The 21,469-nt window shown below is 39.6% G+C and overlaps 1 protein-coding gene across 1 annotated transcript in view; it reads right to left on the bottom strand.

Moving 5' to 3' along the window:
* Positions 1 to 21,469, bottom strand: part of Ppargc1a (PPARG coactivator 1 alpha) — a 131,153-nt gene that overhangs the window by 101,354 nt on the left and 8,330 nt on the right. The window contains exon 3 of the mRNA XM_052199701.1: positions 21,023 to 21,285. Within this exon, the coding sequence (XP_052055661.1) occupies positions 21,023 to 21,285 (263 nt within the window). The remainder of the gene's footprint in view (positions 1 to 21,022; positions 21,286 to 21,469) is intronic.

Raw genomic sequence — 21,469 nt, 5'->3', positions numbered from 1 at the left:
ACAGGTTGGTTAAGTCATAAACCTCAGTCAGGACAATGCCTTGGCACAGTAGCAACCAGCTCCAAGCCAATACTATGGCCTAGCACAACTTCATAATTTGCTGCAACCAGAGAAAAGGAACAGAGAAACAACTTGCTTAAGGGTGTTGAAGTCCACCCTATCTGTTAATCAGCCTCTAAAAGGGTTTCCCATGTTGAACAACCTGTAGTCTATGCCGTTCTGTAGTCTCCAGGCCGTGCTTTGTACCAGCAGTTAAGCAGATTGGCTGCCCCTTCGCCTCCTCTCACAACAAAAGTCTCTACTGTCAGGATGGAGCTTCCTATCTTCCATATTCATAGATTTGTTTCCATGAAGAGCACCTAAAAATAGGCCACACCTAACCTTTCCCACAGCTTCACAAAGCACCAAGCAGACAGCGCAACCTGGAGCTCTGCTGTGGGTATTTTCAGCCTGTGTGTTCTTTGTCTCCTTTTGCTTATCACCCAGGGCCACGTCATATGTAAAACCCTTGAACTTTTCCTTGTGGTTTTCTGGAACGTGTCATGTACTGATGCCTCCTGAGAACTATATCTCAGCTGTGTGATGTGACTTTTAAGGCTATGAAATCCCCCTAAGCTTTTAAAATAATAATCAATGGTAAATAAACATATCCCTTCTATTTTTCTATTTTGAATATTATGATCTGATTATTAAGACTCAAATACTTGAAAAGCTGAAAATGAATAAAATTCACATACCCAAAAGTACACATCTCCATGAATAATGGAATATAATGGCTGCAGCAAAGGCAGCCAGACACACACACACACACACCTACAATTCCCATGATTCCATTTCACTAAAACATAAAAATGGACAACTAACCAGGAAACTGGAGGGCAGAATTGGCTGCAGTTGGTGAAAGCTAGAGGAGGTGGCCCAAGAGCAAGAATGCACTTGGGGAACTCTATATGGTCTCCTTTTTGCTGTCCGTTCTGGTTACATGGGCGTGATTAATTAGGGGAAATGTATTTATCTCAACCCTTTTGATGAGGGTTGAATTTCATTAAAGACATTATAGTTTAGCTGAGGATTAAATACATTGAGAAGAAACCGACAGTAATATTTCTATACTACCATGCTTAAAAGTTTGTTTGCTTTCGGTTAATAAAAAAAAAAAAGTCAAGTTTCAACTTACCTTCTTAGGTCATTAAACCACTCAGATAATGAGGAGGAGTGAGACAGAGAATCAAGAAACTAGAACCAAAAAGCCAGAAAACTGGGGTTTGTTTGTTCCACCTTGGACAAACCTCTTAATGTCCTAAATCTTGTCTTTATTTGTTTGTTTTTTGTTGGTTATGGATGTGATTAAGTGTTATATGCATGTACTTCTTAAGTAACAAAAAGAAGAATTTTTCCAAATTAAATATTTTAGTATTTTATCTTTGACTCAGAATTCATTGTTAAAGGGTGCCATTTGGCTTAGTTTGAAAATATGTTCTCCTTCTCTGGAGAAATAACCCAGAGAATCATACTGTGTCGATCTGTGAGCTCTCAAATGAGTACTAGCATCATCCATATACATTCCAAGGAAGATATCTCTTTGACATGGTTGGCACTAGTGTTAAATGACATATTTATTGGTCCTATGTCTAGCATATATACATGTAATCAATCCTATTAGTCTATACAAATATCTGAAAAATCAATTTAATAGAAAGCAAGGGTAGAGTTTGATTTTTGTGTTGTTTCCTCATCTAAATGAAAGAAAGAATGAAAAGAGGAATGAAGGAATGGAGGGATGCATCAGGCTGCAGAAGACAGCTCCAGTCACGCTGTGTTCACACCCTGTCTTAGACTGACTTCCTCTGAATGCCTCAGTAGCCCAGTTGATAGGCATGCCCAGTGCCTGTTGAGTTCTCTGCTCACCGGAAGAAAAGGCAAAGAAAACGAAGCAAACACAAAACAAACAAACAACAAAAAAAAACAGACCTTGTATACATATATTTTTTTAAGATAAAAGTACTAAAACATTTGATTTGGAAACCTGACCCAGCTTTGCCTCTGAAGAGACCCTTTGTTTCCAGCCTTCAAGCAGGCCACAAAAGTACTTGAGTCCAAAGACTTTCAAGAACTTTTATAGTAAGAAGCAACCATACACTGCACAAAAAACTGACAAGAGATCATGAGTTTGCCAGTGTGGGAGCCTCAGGAACATGGATGACATGTGAATCATACACAGAAGGCAGGTAGAAGGCAGTGCCAGGATATCAGAACAATACAGTGCAAGGACAGTTTCGCCCCAGTAGACTATCAATGAGGCTGTCTTAGCATTCATGCTGATGGGAAAGCTCTTATCCACCACATAGTTCTTTCGCAATTGATAAAGTGACACAAGTGGATCTTACTGTATTTTGTTTTCTGTGTTGGGAGCTTTAAGTTTTCAAAATTGAAATATTCCATAAAATGTGCCTATGATTTCCAACTCGGTATAAGGAATGTAATATGAATGATCGCATTGATAATTTATAGATTACATGTTAATAAAATATTTTGGATATTCCCTGTTAAATAAGAAATCTTTTAATTTTTTTATTTTTAGAAGACATGAGTTAACCTGTACTTTCTTTTTTATTATATATTTTTATTTTCTATATTCTTTGTTTACATTCCAAATGAGTTCCCCTTTCCCAGTTCCCCCCTCCCCATATGTCCCATAAACCTTCTTCTCTCCACCCATTCTTATTATTAAAATTAAATGTATCTTTTTGGTAGGTAATTACTAGAAATTTTTAAGTTACGTGTGTAATGTGTATAATATCCCTCTTGAACAGTGCAAACCCTTAATTTAGTCTTCAGGTTTTAGCAGAGATGAAAAACCAAATCAGTGTATTATGGGAATGGGACTTGGGGGAATGAGAAGGAAGAGCCTAGCATTGCTGAAGCACCACTGTACAAGTCCAGGGGTTGCCACACCTGTCAGCCTGGGAAGATTCGTCCCCAACAGTGCTCAGTGCTTGAATGGGCCTGTATTAAATGCTACATAATCTATCCTTCCTCAAAATCATTAAGAATCCCTTCAACAACATCCCTGGGGCAAGTCTATAAATCTTTTCAGCACCTTCTGTACCTTTCTCAAAATGCATACATAATAATGAGATGCAAATGTAAAGGCTTTCCCTGGTATTCTGAAAGTAGGACTGTAGAAAGTAGAACTGATCATGTTATAAAACTCTGGTTACAGGTGGCCAAAGCTCACTAAGGACACACAATGTGGGGTCTCCAGAAGGCAGCTTTTGTGTCTTCACAGGCTATCATTCTCTTTAGTTATAAAGTGCACCCCATCTTTCTTCCAATGTGGAGTTGTGTGTGAAGCCTGTTGCTACATCTATGATACAGCTTTAGTTTTTGATGCCAAAAATGATTCAGTAAACAGAGTTATGCTACAGTCTACTATTATTCAATAGTCAAATTAATCTCTGAGCAGTGCTGGCATTAATTCAACTTGATGTCTGTCTGTACTTAGGATTTCAAATAGGTGCCTTCATCCAATTCTTCTCAACTAATAAAACCTTAATCCATGGTAATATATTTATTTCTAGTTGAGTTCATGTTGAGGAGTGCAGTACTTTACAGAAAACTAATTAATATCAATCATATATTATAACACTTGTAATGATTCAGTGGGAAATTCTATACTAGAGGTAAGATTAGATGAACAGAGGGGTCTTAGCCAATCATATTTACTCTATTTATAGGACTTGAGCATATGATACCAAGCATCATTTTAGACATAAATTAAGTTGAACTTGTACATCATAGGAAGGCAGGGAATTAAGAACTGTGGGACTGGTCTCCAAGACATTGATCTGACATGGCCCAAGAATGTAATTCATACCCTCAGCCTGTTTTTCTTACATATTTTGTATAATTGCTGTATAATTTGCGAGTTGGTAAAGATATTTAAATTCAGATTCATGGCACTATTAAAATAATAAACTACCTCACTAATGGCAAGCCTTCTGCAACTGTGGGCAACAATTCTATATTTATGCAACGTTTGAGTAATGATGATGGGATCATATTTCCTGAGATTGTTCATACAGTCAGCAGGAGATCTTAAGTGTGAGACTCTGACTATGACACAAATGGTACCCCCCTGGAGTCATGCCATATAATGGCCCTCACATCTCTTTAAGGAGTTACATTTAAAAGATCTAATTCTTTCCAGCCACAAAGAGCTGCAGTGCTGAGTTCCACACTTCTAAACAACAACCCTAAAAACAAACAAAACCAAAATGCAATACATTGCCTCAAATGCACATTGATAATTTTCAATCGTTCTTGCTTACAGAATACATTTGCTCTGTAACAATTTTTTATACTCATGCTGGACTGCAGTTTAATCCCTTTTCGACTCTTCATAAAGGCTGGGGGGGTATAGCCTGGTGGAGAGGACTTGACAACCATGCATGATGCCCTAAGATCATATCCTTCTACTGCAAAACAACAACAACAACAACAACAATAGCATGCACATATAATCTCCTGATCTTATGTCATTTTTAAAAATCATCCTCATTATTAGATATGAGACAAGTCTCTACATACCAGCAGCATAGTGGGTCTGAGGTGTGGAGAGAATGCCTCCTGTTACTCACTTTCAAAACTGAATCCATGGATGACAATCCCAACATCCCTGTCACTCATTCTGCTGGAGTGCAGACACTCCCATGGCCAGTCCAGACAGGACTCATGGCAGGGCCTTGCACCAGCTACGTTTTAATTCACTGGAGATCAGTGACGTGGGAGGGCACCTGGGAGTCACTGCTCAATGAATTCCACAATAGGACACAACCGTGAAACCCGATCTCAGCCAGATATGGACGTAAGAGCAAATATGTACAGTATCATGTGCTTCCCAACAGCCCGAGTCTCGAGGGAGCTCTCTGACATCAGCAGCTGAGACAGGTGGTTCCCTTTCCAACTGTGGAAAATAAAACCCTAGTACAGAGGCACTAGGTAAATATAGCAGTACTGTAATTTTTCCTTGGTACACTCTCCCTGTGATTTCTATCCTGTGGCGATACTTTATCCAGTTAAATCCCAGGACATCCTACCAAGCCAGCAAAGGAGAGAACATTTGCAAAGAAGTTGATCTGGGCATTTAAAGAGGCTGGTGAGAGCCCTGTTTTGATACTCTAGTTGTTAAAAGCAGAACTTTCCTCTCCTCTTTACTCAGAATATATTGTCAAGTATCTGCCCAGTTCTCTGCTTGGCAAGTCACCTTTTGTTCCGTGTTATTAATACAACCCAACCAAATAACAGACAAGAGTGAAGGCATCTTAAAATCACGTGCAGGCTCAGGTCACTACTGATCAGAGCCAGTTTGAGTCTGCAAGCTTAGATCAGCTGAGATGTACTAAGCCCTTTGTGGTCACAAGTATTTGCTTTTGAATTTAAGAATTACTAGCAGAAGGGTGCCCTGTAACGTGTGTATAAAATTACTTAATTCAGCTTCTATTTCCCTTTCTCAACATAGATACTTTTACACTCTGACAGCCGCTGCCTCTTAAAGCATTCTCCTTTTTGTTGTATCTCCTTAGAAACACAAATCTTGTTCCCTGGCAGCGGCGGTGCTAAGTGCTATGCCACATGCCCAAACTAGTTCTCCCTTGCAGCTTTAATTCACAGTAAGTGGCATGAAAGGAGGTCAGCCCTCCTCAGAAAACACTCAGAGTTCTTTTCGGCTGCAGAATCTATTTCAGAAGGCCACACTCCCTGGCATGTAAAGAGTGGCTTCCCATTTGGAAATTCTGGCCATAACTATTGACAACTTTAAGGAATGGCCCACAAAGGGGCAAATACAGAGAAACAATCCTGGTTTCAACTTCTGGTCCTAAGTTTCCGTGAAGTCAATTAAATCCAGGAGACAAACAACAACAATAACAACAACAACAACAAATCACGAGTTAGACTCCGTTCATCTCCCCTCAAATAACACCTCCAGCTACAAACTACTTAAGGAACATATACCTGATTTGGATTGCTTTGCAGAGGTGCTCATTCAGTCCTCTACACAGTAATGCCACCTTAATCCTAGATGTTTCCCTGGTAGCCTACAGCCATCATAAGTCTAAAGAAATGGAAAATGAGGCAAGGTCCCCTGCCTCTCTGAACTCATCCTACAGTGTTCCAACAACCAAGTCTTCCTTATTTTGTTTTTGTGTTGTTGTTGTTGCCTCTGCTGCTGCTGCTGCTGCTGCTGCTGCTGCTGCTGCTGGTGGTGGTGGTGGTGGTGTGTGTGTGTGTGTGTGTGTGTGTATGCGTATTCCAGGTCTTTGCACACAATAACTGATAGTAAGAAAGAAATGATGCTTTGCATTTTGTACCAAACACTATGCTGAGCAGTTATGTAGATTTTCCCATTTCATCCTTACACTAACAATAGAAGTGAACACTCTTGTTCTGCTGACTCTAAGGATAAGCTTGCTGAAGCTTAGTAAATGTAAAAAACTTAGAAACTTTCCTGAGAATAAACAAATGGATTGTGGAAGAAATGACGCCCTCCGTAAGTTCTGTCTCATTCTGTATTGTTCTTATAACCAGGCTATGCAGAAAAAGAATGTTTTTTTTTTTTTCCTGGCCAACAGTCATGTAAGTTAGCCATCTAAAAATGCCTCAAAAATCAGGAGGAATCCACAGCCTTGGGTTGAGGAAGAAAGTAAATTCACCATACATATGAACATAAAATGCCAGGAATATGAGGTATATGCAGAATTAAAGAACACGGCCTAAACATGGAAAACTCCTTTGATTAAAAAAAAAAAAGGCTTACTTACTGCAAGTGTCTACAAGTTTGATCTTGAATACCATTTAAAGGAATGTACCTTTCTTTTTAGATCAACCCCTACTGTGAACCAGGAGTGTTTGGTCCAGGCCATTGACATCCACTCCCAAAGGCAATGGAGGTGGAATAATGTCTTATTTCAACTGTGGTGACTCTAAATACTGAGCAGGGTACAACACATCTATCTAAACCACACGGCCAACCAACTTGAAGATGTTTTCCATGCTACAAACACTCTCCTGCAAGTCTATTCAGTAATGTACCTTCAATGTATCATCTAATCTTGAATAGACCTCAACAAACAACTCTCCCTGCTGCCTTTCACCATCTATAACAGAATCAATTTCCAATAGCTATTTCATATCTGTTTGGAAATGCAATCAGATATGGGAATTTCACAAAATTTGGGACCACTCAAAATCCTTTGTATTGCTCTTTCAAGGACAGGGAGCTAACATATATGGTTCCTAATCTCCCCTGACATAGAAAATAATTGATTTAAAAGAAAAAAGGAAGGGGAAGAGACTGAATATAGACTGTTGTGAACACTTTCAATCCAAGCACTCTCAGGAGTCTCCCTGTGAATTCCAGGCCAACCAAGGCTATATATAGTGAGAGCCTGCCTCAAAATGAATTCCATTAAACACACTTGCCCCCCAATAAAACAGGTTTGTGGGACTGTGGCTTAAATTTTTTAGCTATTACAGCTAAGATCCAAAGCATCTGGAAGGCATCATCCAGTGAGTCCCAAGCAAATGTCCCAGAAAACAAAACTGTCAGATATCCCCACACCTTCTCTGCCTACAAGGGCAAAGACAATGTAAGACAGTCTTTGACTATATGCATGTGTCAATTAGACCTGTAAACCCATGGTCAGTACCCCTATACAGCTCACAACCGCAGCTGCACAAACTATAGTGTAACTTAGTGAGAAAGGAAGCAGAGTGTTTTCAATTGTAATATTTGAGATCAGATGTGAACAATATAACTTTTCAAAGAAGAAGCTTGTTTACTTTGGGCCCAGGAGTCCGACCACACATCCACATATACTAATTACACCACTAAGAAGAAGCTCTTCAAAGTGGTATCAGAACCAGATGGATCCAATATGTCTTGGCTGCCCTGATCTTGACCACATGCCTAGCCAGAAGTACCAAAGACACAAAAGAAACATGGTTCCTCTTTGACATGGCTACCTCAGTGACAGCCCTTGAACTCAGCTTTCTCATAAAATATGAGTTGCTATCTACTGAGTCATAGAAGCCATCTCAAAGCTCCTGGTATGCAGCGGGCACTTCTGTATGCCCATATTTCCTTCCTGGCTCAAGATGTTTAGCTCCAACAAATTCTGGGCCACTTTTTACGTGGGGGAATTTTTGATAAAATATATTATCTGTACTTTCAATTCTATATGTAATCGGTGCTGATAAAAATAAAGACGAGTGGCAAACTGTCTATTCTCTTCTGGCTGCCTTTACACAGAGAAAGCAGAAGTTCAAACAGTGCTGAAGACACGACATGAAGTCGTCAACACGGTTCATAAGAGATACGTGAAAGATATGCAGTGAAAACAATCCTGAAAATCTTAAAAAGAAAATGCTACACAAGATTTGAACCCACGACTGTATAGTTGTGAAAGTTTAAGAAAGCCCACACACATGAGCAAAATGTACACAGTACAAAATGCTGCTAAGTGGAACTTAGCAGAACTCAGGGTGATGTGACTTTGTGTGTGTGTGTGTGTGTGTGTGTGTGTGTTGAGTGTCATTTTGGGCATTCACAGGAAAAGCCATCAAAGAGGAGATATTTTAAAAATTAAAAACAGAACTTCCCAACCAGGTGAAATTTTTGCTCACAGAGAAAATGTGATAGTTTGCTCAGATGCACTCAAGTTTTCTTAGAATAGCTACATCACAAAACTACCCTGTAAGTAACCAGAACTGGAAATAAGTGAAATAGATTGGTAGCAGAAAAGACGTGTGTGGGAATGGTTTGTCATTACCTTTTGGAAGCACTATCAATGCCCAGCACCATCAGAAAGGTGGTGGGGAACAGAAAGATAAACACCATCCCAAGTGGAAAACTAACCGCAAGGAATCTGTCTCTTTAACCCATGTCTGCAGTTGTTATTTATAGCCCCAGACTGTAACTTGAGATGTGTCAAAGGTGGCAGAATGAACTTCCTTCTCCCTCACATGAACCCTGCCTGCTATAGGTTCAGATTTTCCTATCTGGAGGGCTAGAGGCCAAGAAGTATTCTGGAATTCAGGATGCTTTTATTTTCCTTCATATTTTAGAATATATGCATCCATATAGTGAGAAAAATTGAAAACGAGACCCTCATCAAAACATCAAATCACTTATGGCTCACAAATACATTACAAAGCTTGGAAGTGACTTCATAGAATAGTTTCACTGAATTTGAGTTTTGATAGTATCTTAGCAAGAAGTTGACCATGAAGTCTTTTTATTTATGGTTGCCATGTGACACTTAAAATCTGTTTTTTGGGGGTTTGCAGAAGGGGGTGATGCTTACTGTTTGAGCTTCCTTCCCTGCAAAGGCAGAAGAAATTGGCCCTAAAAATTTCAATTAAGCTAAACATTTCTGACAAAAAAGACTCCACTGCAAAGCAAACATACCCACCACCCCCCCACACACACACATTAAAAAACATTCTCCTGTGTAGCCACATATGTAGGATTATACTTACCTGCAAATGCTTAGGACACAATTCTATAAGAATATGACATACTTCAAAAGATAGCCTAGCATCATGCCAGGTGCTTAGCTTGTGTAAGATTTTATGAGTATCTTACTGAACACTCTTATAGTCTTAGAGTTGGACACCAAATCAATCAAACTACCCACAGGTGAATACAACAATAGTGTGTGTGTTGTGGGACCAAGGGTGGAGAATCAGTTAAAAGCTTGAAAATAGATTTAATTAGTCTCATAAATATATCCAGGCCCACAACGATATTTATAGATACCTGCCTCATGTGTAATTCAAAGTATAAAGCAGACTCATTCCTAAATTATGCATATGTACAGACACTCAGTGATGTAATCTCCATCATACTTGTTGTATGAGTGGTTACTTTAAAAGATCTAATAGAATGAATAGTCTTTCAAAGGAAAAATGTTGGTTCCCTGCTTCACAGGGTGCCCAATCATTTGATTAGTGTGGTATTGAGTAATCCCGTGTGGATGCCAACAAACAAAAGAAAACAGCAGTGGCTTGCCAGAGTCGTAGCCATCCATTCATGGGACCTCAGCTACAAGGTCTAGGATCCAGAAAAAAAGAAAAGGTTTGTAAGAGGCACACTTGGCTGGAAAAAATGACATGGAGATATTCCTGGTTATCAGTTAGCTGATGGGGACACTGAGACAATGAGAAAGATGTCAGATGAAAGGACAGATAATATGGTAGCAAAGACAGTTTCTCTTTGATGTGAGGTGGAAATAGGTTGTGATGCTTCCTAGCTCTGGGTGATTCAAGGACCTTAAAGTGAGATGACACCACTGTCTACATGAGCAAACAAGTATCAGACATTGGGTTGGCACCACACAGACATTTGGTAAATGTTACTTCTCTTCAATACTAAGAGAGTTAAAAAATCAAGTGCCCTGATTACAACTGATGAATTGTACAAGGTCAGGGGTTACTGCTATACAAATACAAAGAAAAGAGGAGAGAGAGAAGGGGGAGGGGAGGGGGAGAGGAAAAGGGAGAGGGAGAGGGAAAGGGAGGGAGGGAGGGAGGGAGAGAGAAGGACGTAGGGAGGGAGGGAGGGAGAGAGAGAGAGAGATTTTCAACAAGCAGGTGGTTATAGCCACTAACATGATTTCACTGTGCAAATCAGTCTTTAGCCCAGAAAATGTAAGTAAATCATAAGACAACCAGAGATATAAAACAGAGAGCCATTTAAAATTGAAATGCATAGATGTGTCTATTCTAACTTATAATGTCATTCATGAATCCACTACTGTTCTAAAGGCTTTATAGAGACAGTACCTATAAAGGAAACCTATTGTTATACCTCCTTTGTCAAATGGAGACAGATGCTGAGAGTTCACATCATTTATGTAAGGGCTCAAAGGAATTAGGCAAGAAAGCTGGGACTTGGTCCTGGGTGGCCTAATTGCAGAGTATGTCTCTGAGAGGGCACTCATTTTTCAAATACCTGCCTCCCTCTACCACCTGTTGACAGCTTAGTTTTTTTTTTAACTGCCTAAACTTCTGGGAAATACTTAAACTAAAAGTTGAGCAAGACCTAGTTCCTAGTCTCAGGGAATCCACAGTCTTAACAGAAACAATAGAATCTTTGATTCTGGAAGCACAGAGGAATCTGAAAGACACTGTGAGTGGAATGTAAACATTTGAGAAACCCAGGAGGCTAGAGGAGATGGGAGGGTGAGATGCTATTATCAGAAAAAATTCCTTCTCCTTCTCCTTCCCTACTTTGAAACCATTCTAAATATTAACATATTAGGAAAGCAACTGCCTTGCATCTTTGAATTATGCAGATAATGGTATTGTCTACTAATCTTATTTATAAGTCTACTTATTTATATTGTCTACTAATCTTATTATAAGACTGCATATCTAAACAAAATGCAGTCTAGCCCATGAGGCATTTAGGATCTTATGAAGACCAAAATCTAGAAACAAATAATTTGCATGCACAGCTGCACATTTTGCAGTTTGACCCAAGATCCTAAAGAGACAGACATGATATACAAACACAGCTATGGTATTATTACATGATGTCAACTTCTCCCAGTTATCTGATGATCTTCATGAACCAGAAGCCTCAAGACTCTCTGATGTTAATTATTGATGAATCAAAATAAACCATCATACATTAAAGCAATAAATGTATCAAAGTATAATCATAGTATTTCACATATATGTATAAACTATATTAACAATAGATGTACAAACTTGATAACATATCAGTCAGTCAAAGGAAAATTACATTGATTGAAGACTATACAGTTTACAACAATGCACCTTACTTTCATCAAAAATGCATATCAAAGAGTACATCACATTGTGTGGTGAATAAACCTACTTTCATTATTGTGGTAAGAATGTTAATATGATAGCTGCATATTAAGTCTTCATTATATATGTAATATGTACATTTAACCGTGGGCACACAGGTATACATTTACAGACCACCTCATGGCTAAAACTAAAAAGTACCTATTCACATAATTTGGTGTGGAGGAGATAGGGTTTCACTCTGTAGCCCAGGCTACCTTTTTACTGATGGCACTCTGCTTGCCTCAGTCTTCCAAGTTCTGAGATCACAGGCATGAGCTACCATGCACAGGAAAAGAAAACTAATCGTACGTGTTTTTAAGAACTGTAATCCTGAAAGCAACTCTGGATTTGCCTGTCACCCAACAAACCAATCCTGAACTGAATAACCATAAAACAGGAAAGAGAAATGGGATCTTTAAAAGGTCGCTAAAATTAATCTGGAAAAAAATTGAGAGCTACTCAATATTAGAGACAAAAAAAAAATAAAAAACAAAAAACAAAAAACAACAACAAAAAAAACCCTCTGCCTTCAAATTTATGTCTATGAGTGTTTTGCCTGTAGCGTTTGCATGCAGTGCTAATGGCGGCCAGAAGAGGACATGAGGAACCTGGAAGTAATGGGACAGAAGGTTGGAAGTTGCTGTGTGGATGATGGCAACTGTGCCCTGTGCTCTGCTAAGCCAGAAAGCTCTCTTAACTGCTAAGCCCTCTCTCCAGTCCCAAGAAAGTTTATTAGGAAGGATCAAGACAAAGAGAATTCTAGGTGAGAAAACCACATTTTCAGGTGTTCAGCCTGGTAGCACAGAGCTTTAGCCCTGACTTTCGTTGTTGACTTCAGTCACCATCATGTAGCTTCAGACAGGTGACAGGCTCTCTCCATGATACTTTCCTTACATATAATGGAAGAGTCACAAGACTCGTTATTTCTCCTCCTCCTCCTCCTCTTTCTTTCCTTCCTTCCTTCTTTCTTTCTTTCTTTCTTTCTTTGTTTCTTTGTTTCTTTCTTTCTTTCTTCTTCCCTTCTTCTTCTTCTTCTTCTTCTTCTTCTTCTTCTTCTTCTTCTTCTTCTTCTTCTTCTTCTTCTTCTTCTTCTTCTTCTTCTTCTTCCTTTCTTCTTCTTCCTTCTCCTTCTTCTTCTTCTTCTTCTTCTTCTTCTTCTTCTTCTTCTTCTTCTTCTTCTTCTTCTTCTTCTACTTCTACTTCTTCATTGGATTGGATATTTTCTTTATTTACAATTCAAATGTTTTCCCTTTTCCAGGTCTCCCCTCTGGAAACACCCTATCTCATCCCTGCTCCCCCTGCCTCTACGAGGGTGCTCCTCCACCCACCCACCTACTCCCATCTTCCCACCCTAACATTCCCCTACACTGGGGCATCGAATACTCTCAGGCTCAAGGGCCTCTCCTCCCACTGATGTCCAACAAGGCCATCCTCTACCATATATGTGGCCAGCGTCATTGGTCCCCCCATGTGTAGTCTTTGGTTGGTGATCCAGTCCCCAGGAGTTCTGGGGCATCTGGCCTGTTGACACTGTTGTTCCCTCCATGGGGTTGCAAACCCCCTCAGCTCCTTCAGTTCCCTTCTCCAACTCCTCCATCAGGGACCTCCCAGCTCAGTCAAATGTTTGGCTGCAACCTTCTGCCTCTGTCTTTGTCAGGCTCTGCCAGAGCCTCTCAGGAGACAGCCATATTAGGCTTCCATCAGCAAGTACTTCCCGGCATCCACAATAACGTCGGGTTTTGAGGAGGCATGCATTTCTCTGTCTGTCCATCTGTTCATTCCATTGACAGGCGTCTTGCACCCTCTATACTCCCCAGATAGGACCGCCCTCATTGTGAGGATTCAGATGAAATTCTCACCTTTGGAGCACACACAGGTTAGTACGCAAGCTGGTAAATAAAGAAGTCCCATCATACCATTAGAATATGGGAGTAAAACCAGGCATGGAATTCTGGGAAGGGCCAGAGAATGGATGGCTCACCTCTTCTAGCAGAAAAAGCTGTGCTCCTGTAACATTCAATTCTTAACTGATTTCATTGCAAAGCTCAACTCTGGCTGACCACTATGCTCTGCCCTGGAAGTAATCAAAAGATCCACGGCAGAATACTAATACTGGTTAGATCTCTATAGTAACAAGCATTGCCTTGTTATTATATCGGGTGTTTTCTTAAGCAGTGTATATTCATTTACTTGTTCTTTTTATACACCAAAGATTTGGGTCATCATTTCCACACCTTTTTCTCTTAGACCATCATACAGATATAAACTCATGTATTTGCTATTTAAACACTCACAGAGCACCCACCATCAAAAGGATTCGTGTGGCACCAAATTAAGCAACAAATAATGTCTGTCTTCAAATCTAGAGGAGGAGACAAACAGATTCACAACCACCCACAACTTTGGACTGACTGTCCACACAAAGACCTTGCCCTATATGTAGAAAGCCACCTCTCAGGCTTGCCAAAATTGTGAGGATATAATTTTAAACATAACCAACTGGAATGAGTTTGGAGTGCCTTGTCTAACCCTGATATAAGGAAAGTAAGCAGGGACTGGTATTGTTAAAATATAAGATACTGTCAAAATTATACTTGAAATCCAGAATCTGTCCTTTGTGTACACATGATTAACCATGCTAACTGTTCTTCAGTATGGCTGATCCTTTTTTAGCTTCCAAAATGGAACTCCAAAATGTTTTAGCAGTCAAAAACATCTTGATTTATATTCAGGCTACTGTTGTAGCCTAAGACGCTGTTTCTAGATTTCTCGTTGCTAAAGAAAAAAATTGAGCCCTACAACAGTGAGCATAAATATATTGCATTATTGATAAATTGCATGTATTTGCCACCCATTAGGAGCAAGTACATATTGCAGCAATTTCGAAATGAAGTCTTATAAATAACTGTAGTTTTAATTACTCTGGAAAACTACAACATCTATTAAGATTCATGACTCCTGCCAAGAATCATGCAGGTCCTAGAAAGTTCCACAGTTCTTCAAAAAGGTCAAGGTAACTAAAGAACAAACAGTTCACTATCATTCAAAAAAACCTTTGAGTGCAGGTATGTATAAACATGTGTGTATCTTGACATGTATATGGGATCTGTGTGCATACTGTGCAAGACAAATGTCAATCTTGGATATTATTGTTTGGGAGATTGACCATTATAGTTTTTTTAAAAAAAAGTGTCCACTGGAACCTGAGGGTTGTTGCAAGGCCAGTTGACCGTAAACTCCAGATATCTTCCTGTATCCATCTCTCTATCACTAGCATTTCAAGCATTTTTACAAGGGTGCTGGAGATGCAATTTAGATATTCTTCCTTGCAGGGAAAGCACTTTTACTGATGGAGCAACCAAACCCAACCATAATAGTTTAGTATCTTAAAGAGAAAAAGACATTTTAGTTTTATAAAGTCAAGCCTAAGACTTCCTGGAGGTATTAAGAAAGAACACTGGCATGCTAATCTCTGGATGTGGATAGACCATTCGTGACTGAAAGAGGAAAAGGAGAGAGGAGACAGTGCGAGTGAAAAAGAAAAGGTTACTTGAGGCTGAAGGAGAGTGGAGTATCTTAATATTTTCATACTTTACATAAATTTCATTTTTTAAAGACTGCTTAAAAATTATACCTTATGCACTATAGGAAGAGGTCAGCGATGGAACATTTGCACAGCATGAGAAAATCATAGGTTCAATCCACAGTAACATAGAAATAAACAAAATGACAGGGCTGGGGATGTAGCTGAGTGGTAGGGCACTTGCCTAGCAAATATGAGTGAGGCCTTGGATTCTATTACCTCTGACACATATGAAGGAGAAAATACTGTATTGTAGCTCTGAATGAAAATGGAAGTTGGGGGTTCATACAAAGTTAAATAAGGAAAACAAGAAAATAAGTACACACACACACACACACACACACACACACACACACACACACCAAAAACAAAAAACACCAGATTGATCTGCTTAAAAGGAGAAGGCGTTCGTTTATGCTGCACATGGGTAGGCATATACCCAGACTTGCATTGCAACTCTATAACCAACTTCTGTGCACAGTTTTGAGTTGCCTGGAATTTTGAATGAAAACTAAAATGTATTAGTTTAAGTAAATATTTTGTACAAGGAAAAAAATAGGACTTTGCTGTGCTCCTAAATCGACACCATCCGTACTCTTGGTGCCCGGCATTGGTATCTCTCCATCTCCCTCCATAGCTCTCATGGCCTCGTGTATCTGTATCTTAAATCATGTGTCTTTTGGTGGTTTCCTTTTCATTCTTCTGAAATACAATGTTAAAAGGGACACAGGTCGATACTTCTGTTCCTCACTTTACCACAAGCTCTTAGTATAGTTTCTTAACAATGAGAAGTGAGAGACAAGGAAGGAGAGAACTAGAGAGGAAAGCAAGGGGGAGCAGGGGTTGGATGAGAGAGAGAGAAAATAGAAAAGGGGATAAGTATTGACAGAGGAAAAGAATGAAGGATGGAGGGGCAAGAAAAAGGGGAGAAAATTTTTACTCTTAATTTGAATTCCAAGAGAAATTGATCATGAAATCTTATTTTAAAAAGAAAACATTAAATCAGGCTGTGAGGTTACACTAGAGTGGGGAGTTTATATAGCCTGATAATCATCCTAGTCATCAAATAAAAGGTAAATGTGGCGTAGAGTGTTTGAGGAATACAAGCCACGAAATCCACCACCACCACACCCTCCCTTCTATGAAGCAACTTAGTGAAAGTGAAGCTTACGAATCCTGGAGTCAGTGATGTGACCCGCCTTTAAGTCCTGGCTGAACTCTGTGACCTCTGAAGTTTCACATAGCCTCTCTGCACTTCCAACTCCGTCTGTGGAGTGTGGGATGCTGTTCGCACATTTACCAAAGGATGCTGTGAGAACTCAGCAGACTTTATGTGTCAGTCATCTAAAACACTGCCTGGCTGTGAGGGGAAACGATTACCAGTTAATCTGAACTCCTGATCCTCAGACTCCACAGGTTAGTTTTAAGAATGAACTGACCTTAAATAAACAAAGAAGCTGAATTTTTCAACTCTTGATCTTATCATTTTGTTTGCTTTCTTTTTATGGAAATAGAATATGCTCACCAAAGGAGTTTTAGAAAATTCAGAAATAGAGAAATAAAAAAATAAATGTTCTCTGTATTCCAAAGATGAGATGAGATGAACCACCATTATTATTATTATTATTATTATTATTATTATTATTATATCTTACAGATTTCTTTGTATGCCATATACATAAGCACGTGTGCTTTTAAAAAAATATCATCTTCAAATAATTGGACACCCAGGATGCACTATTGCTCCACCTGCTCTGTGGGTGACAAGCATTCTGCATTGTGGCTGCCAGCTCCCCTTTGTATGAACCACCTTGGTTTACTTAGTCAGCATTCCATTCATACACAGACGGGTCGCCCCCAGTTTGTGAATGAGATTTGTAAACTACAAAGTAATAAGCAAATGTTACATGTCATCATCCACATTTCTAAGGTAACTACGTTATTATTAAATCCTTGACCTTTCAAGAAATGACCTCTTCTACTGTTTCACTGATATCCCCAAGAAGGGATGCTTTCTTTTGGTTATATTCACACCATCATTTTAAAAACATATCCTTTAAGATATGTTTTGCATCCAAGTGCAAAAATCCTATGAACTTCTCAATCAGAATGAGAAGAAAGACCTGAGAACTATTTCAAGGAACCGGCTCTCAAGACAAAGATGTCCCTTTTCCTTTGCCCAGGCTACCTTACCCACCTCTGCTCACAGACTGTCATCACTTACCAATGGCCGCTCTTTCCCGTTGAATCTATGTATGGCCTTGGAGTTCATTTTTGACAATGAACTTCAAACCCGTTTTGAAACTGAAATGGATGAGGCATAAAATGTTGGTTTGCTGATCCCAAATTGAAGATATCAAGAAAATCAAAGATGATGCCTAGAAGTGCTCACTTAGTTAGTCCTAGGGAAGAGACACATGCTATAAGTGGCAGGCTTGTGAGATATATTGATCAGCACCACAGTCCATCCACAGATAGGGATCCTTGAGACTGGGAACAACATCTCATCTTTCTCTTCAATAAGAGTCTATAGAAGCAGAAGCACTTAAGAAATGTTCTTTCGTTCTTGCGAAGGTGAAATGTAAGACCAAAATACCAAATCGCATCTATTTTACAATCTCATTGATTAATAGCTGAAATTAAAAGTGCCAGTCTATTCTCTGTAAATAAAACCTCTAAACTATTTGAGTGTACGATAGAGTTGAGTCAGATATGAAAATTCATGAAAATAAGTAAGTTAGAATAGCTACACTTTTTTTTAAGAATAAATTTCTCTATTAATTAGTGTTGCAGCTTATAGCAAATATACGTGGCAGGAACCAGAAGACCCTGCTGATACCAATTTTACAGAAGGGAGTTTATGCATGGAGATATATTGCAAATGTATTATTTCCTGGCTCTGGTCCCAGCATGAGCTGGATGGATTCAGCTTATAAAACTCTGGCCTTTCACCTTTCCAAGGCTACAATTAACTTCTCTATGAGTTTCACTCATTCAACAAATATTTACTGCATGACCAATATGTCCCAGTCACTGCAGTAAGTGCTGGATTTGGGGAAGACCAATATGACACACACAAAAATATCCTTGAAATGTAAAGTATATTATCTATAAATATCTCAGGCCTCTCAACAATAGTTTACCCTGACAAATATTGCTTATGATTGTCAAAGGTAGTTTATTGCTTTTATCTCCTAATATTAAGATAGGATTCTATCACTGGATGCAAGAAAGAATTTTTATCCCAATATGGAGGGTAGTAGCAAGGAATTTCATTGTTTCCTGTCTCCTGAATGCTCTATTTTATACTGGCTAACAGAAAGCGTTCGTTTGTTTGTGTGTGTGTGTGTGTGTGTGTGTGTGTGTGTGTAGTAGTAGTAGTAGTAGTAGTAGTAGTAGTAGTACAAGAGATATACAGTGAGAAACTGACTTTAAGAAATGCACTGAAATCAATGCTGTCATGAACAGAGCATAGGGTGAGAAGGTGAAGTATCTGCTATTCCTATTGCATTTATTTCATGCTGACCCTGCGTCCACATCCTCTCCTGGTCATACTGTGTAACTCCATGGTACTAGTTCCTCGAGACTTATTTTAGGCTCCATCTGTTATATAAATCACAGGCCAACATGGTGAATAATGAAGGCTACTTCTCTCTGCTGCACACCAGCTCGCACCTGATTACATATCAAGCCTCACCCTTCTCTAATTTCTCCACTTGGAAATGTCTTATACTCCACAGAAACAAACCATAAATCTCCTTCAGAGATCAGCCTTACAACCCATTCTTTTTAGTGTAGTATGTCTAGCACCCAGCATCCAGCTAGCAACATGAAAGATACCCAACAAATACGTTTCAAATGAATGTGCCGGGAGAAGACGTGCCTGGAACCCAAAGCCGAGTGACGCACAATCGTTTTCTGTTCACCATGTGCATGGACTTTGATTTAAAAAAAAAAAAGCCATGTAAATATATTGCACATCCATTTGCCCATCCCTGGAGTAGAGATGTCTCCATATAAGTCTCCGAGGTATGACTATAACTACTGTGCAGTGACTCCTCATATCTTAGAGAACACTGTGCTTTACCAAAGACTCTTAGAGTTTTCAGTCTCTTTTCTTTTTAATAAAATGGTTTTTTTCCTTTAAAATGAGGTAAATTATAAATCCCCTTGAGAAACAGTTTAGCTTTTACTCAATCACTATTGTAAGTTCTCAATAGATGAATGGTCATTCTCTAGTCATGCTCCAAGCCATTTAGAAAAAAAAGAATGTCCTTTTTTACTAATAGAAAATAGGATTTGAGTGTAAGGATAACCCTTACATGAAATATGTTTTATTGACAGAACACTCTCCCCTTCCCACGCGATGACAGAGTATCTTAGCAGAGCACTCACAGAGAGAAAGGGAGACAAAGAAAATGTACCTGAGAGTTGGATTCAATGGGGAGAATGCAGACCACACTGTATCGGTTCATGCTGATAAAAGGCCCCAGTATGATACTGTGAGGGAAGCCAGGATATTCATGCAGACAGTACGGAGAGGGAAGCAGGTTGACCCAGCAGAAGAGGAAAGGGTAAGAAAAGAGCAAAGATTCAAAAGGCTTATGTGCTCTTTGACCCTAGAAGTCTACGTATGATCAAATTAAATGAAATCACTTTAGAGACTGTAATTTTTAACTCAGCAAGAAGAGTAGTATGCATAAAGAAATTCTATCCCAATCTGTCTAAAGCAACCTATTGATTTGGAAAGATAAAACATAAAGTGTTCAAAGGAGCATCATAAATATAATGGTATGGGTTAAGATCGAGTGCAGAAACATACCCCAGGTGGGACATATTCTCCTGAAGCCAGTGCTGAGCTAACTCTGAGCCTGGTAAAGCCGTACAGAAAATGTGCCTCTGGCTACCTTAAGTTGATAGAAATTTTTAAAGGACGAAAATGGAAGCGAGTCTCAGATCTGTATTAGCCCACAGAATGGTAATCTGCTTATGCTGTTAGTCAAGACTCCGCCACTGCACAAAACATGGCATAACAAGCCGCCTGCAAATGCAGCTTGGGAGCTGGAACTCAGGAGAGAGCAAGCCAAGCCTCCTGCCCCTGGGAGACTGGCATCAGGCCCAGGCCCTAGACAAAGCAATGCTGATTTTTTTCTCCAAAATCCTAATTTTTCTATAAAGAACACTAAAATTATCCATCTTGCTTTTCTATTTTCTTCCTCAACTTTCCTCTACCTATCTTCCTAAATCCCAACTTTCCTCCAGGAACAAAAAAGTATGGGGGTGGGGAGTTTTACTGTAATTCTTTGATGTGGTCTCTCCAATCTCTCCACAGGGTTATCACTCAGCTTCCAGATGTCTCCTTCCTGTTTGCCCTGATATTGAAATGACTCAGGCTCCTGTGTTTGGAAGCAGAAACTGTTCCTCCCATTCTTCAAACCAGTCCAAGCCACGGGGAACCTGTCCTGACCAGAGCTTGCTCTCCCTGAGTTAGCACCTGCAGGGTCAGCCTGGGCTGGCCCACAGTAAACAGCAGGGCCCCAGCCGAAAATGTGAACTTGCCTGAACGGATGAGGCCCAGGTTCTTCCATTAAAAAGGGTAAGTGAACCAGACCAGCCATCACCACACCCTGTCCCGCCGCTTTTCCCAAAGGGAAAGGAGTGGGTTTCCACAACGTGGAAAGGGGAAAGAATTGGTTCTACAGCTTGAGCACTGCAGAGCGAGCAATCGCTGCCTCCCACACTTGCACCATTCTTCTGAGGAATGAGACTGACTTTGATTCTCCAGATTACATCTACAATTAAACTCTTCAAGACTTTGTACCCTGGGAAAATAGTAAACAAGAAAACACTTGTCCTCAGATAACCGTGTATGTGTGTGTGTGTGTGTGTGTGTGTGTGTGTGTGTGCGTGTGTGTGTGTATGTGTGTAGGTGGGGTATGTGTAAAGAATTCAAATGAATGAGAAGGATTCTTCACCACCCCTAAGAGTTTCCACAGAGAGAATGCA

Source organism: Apodemus sylvaticus, chromosome 11, assembly GCF_947179515.1.
Source record: "Apodemus sylvaticus chromosome 11, mApoSyl1.1, whole genome shotgun sequence".
NCBI lineage: Eukaryota > Metazoa > Chordata > Mammalia > Rodentia > Muridae > Apodemus > Apodemus sylvaticus.
Note: the sequence above shows the minus strand (reverse complement) of the source record. Positions and strands in the feature narration are given on the sequence as shown.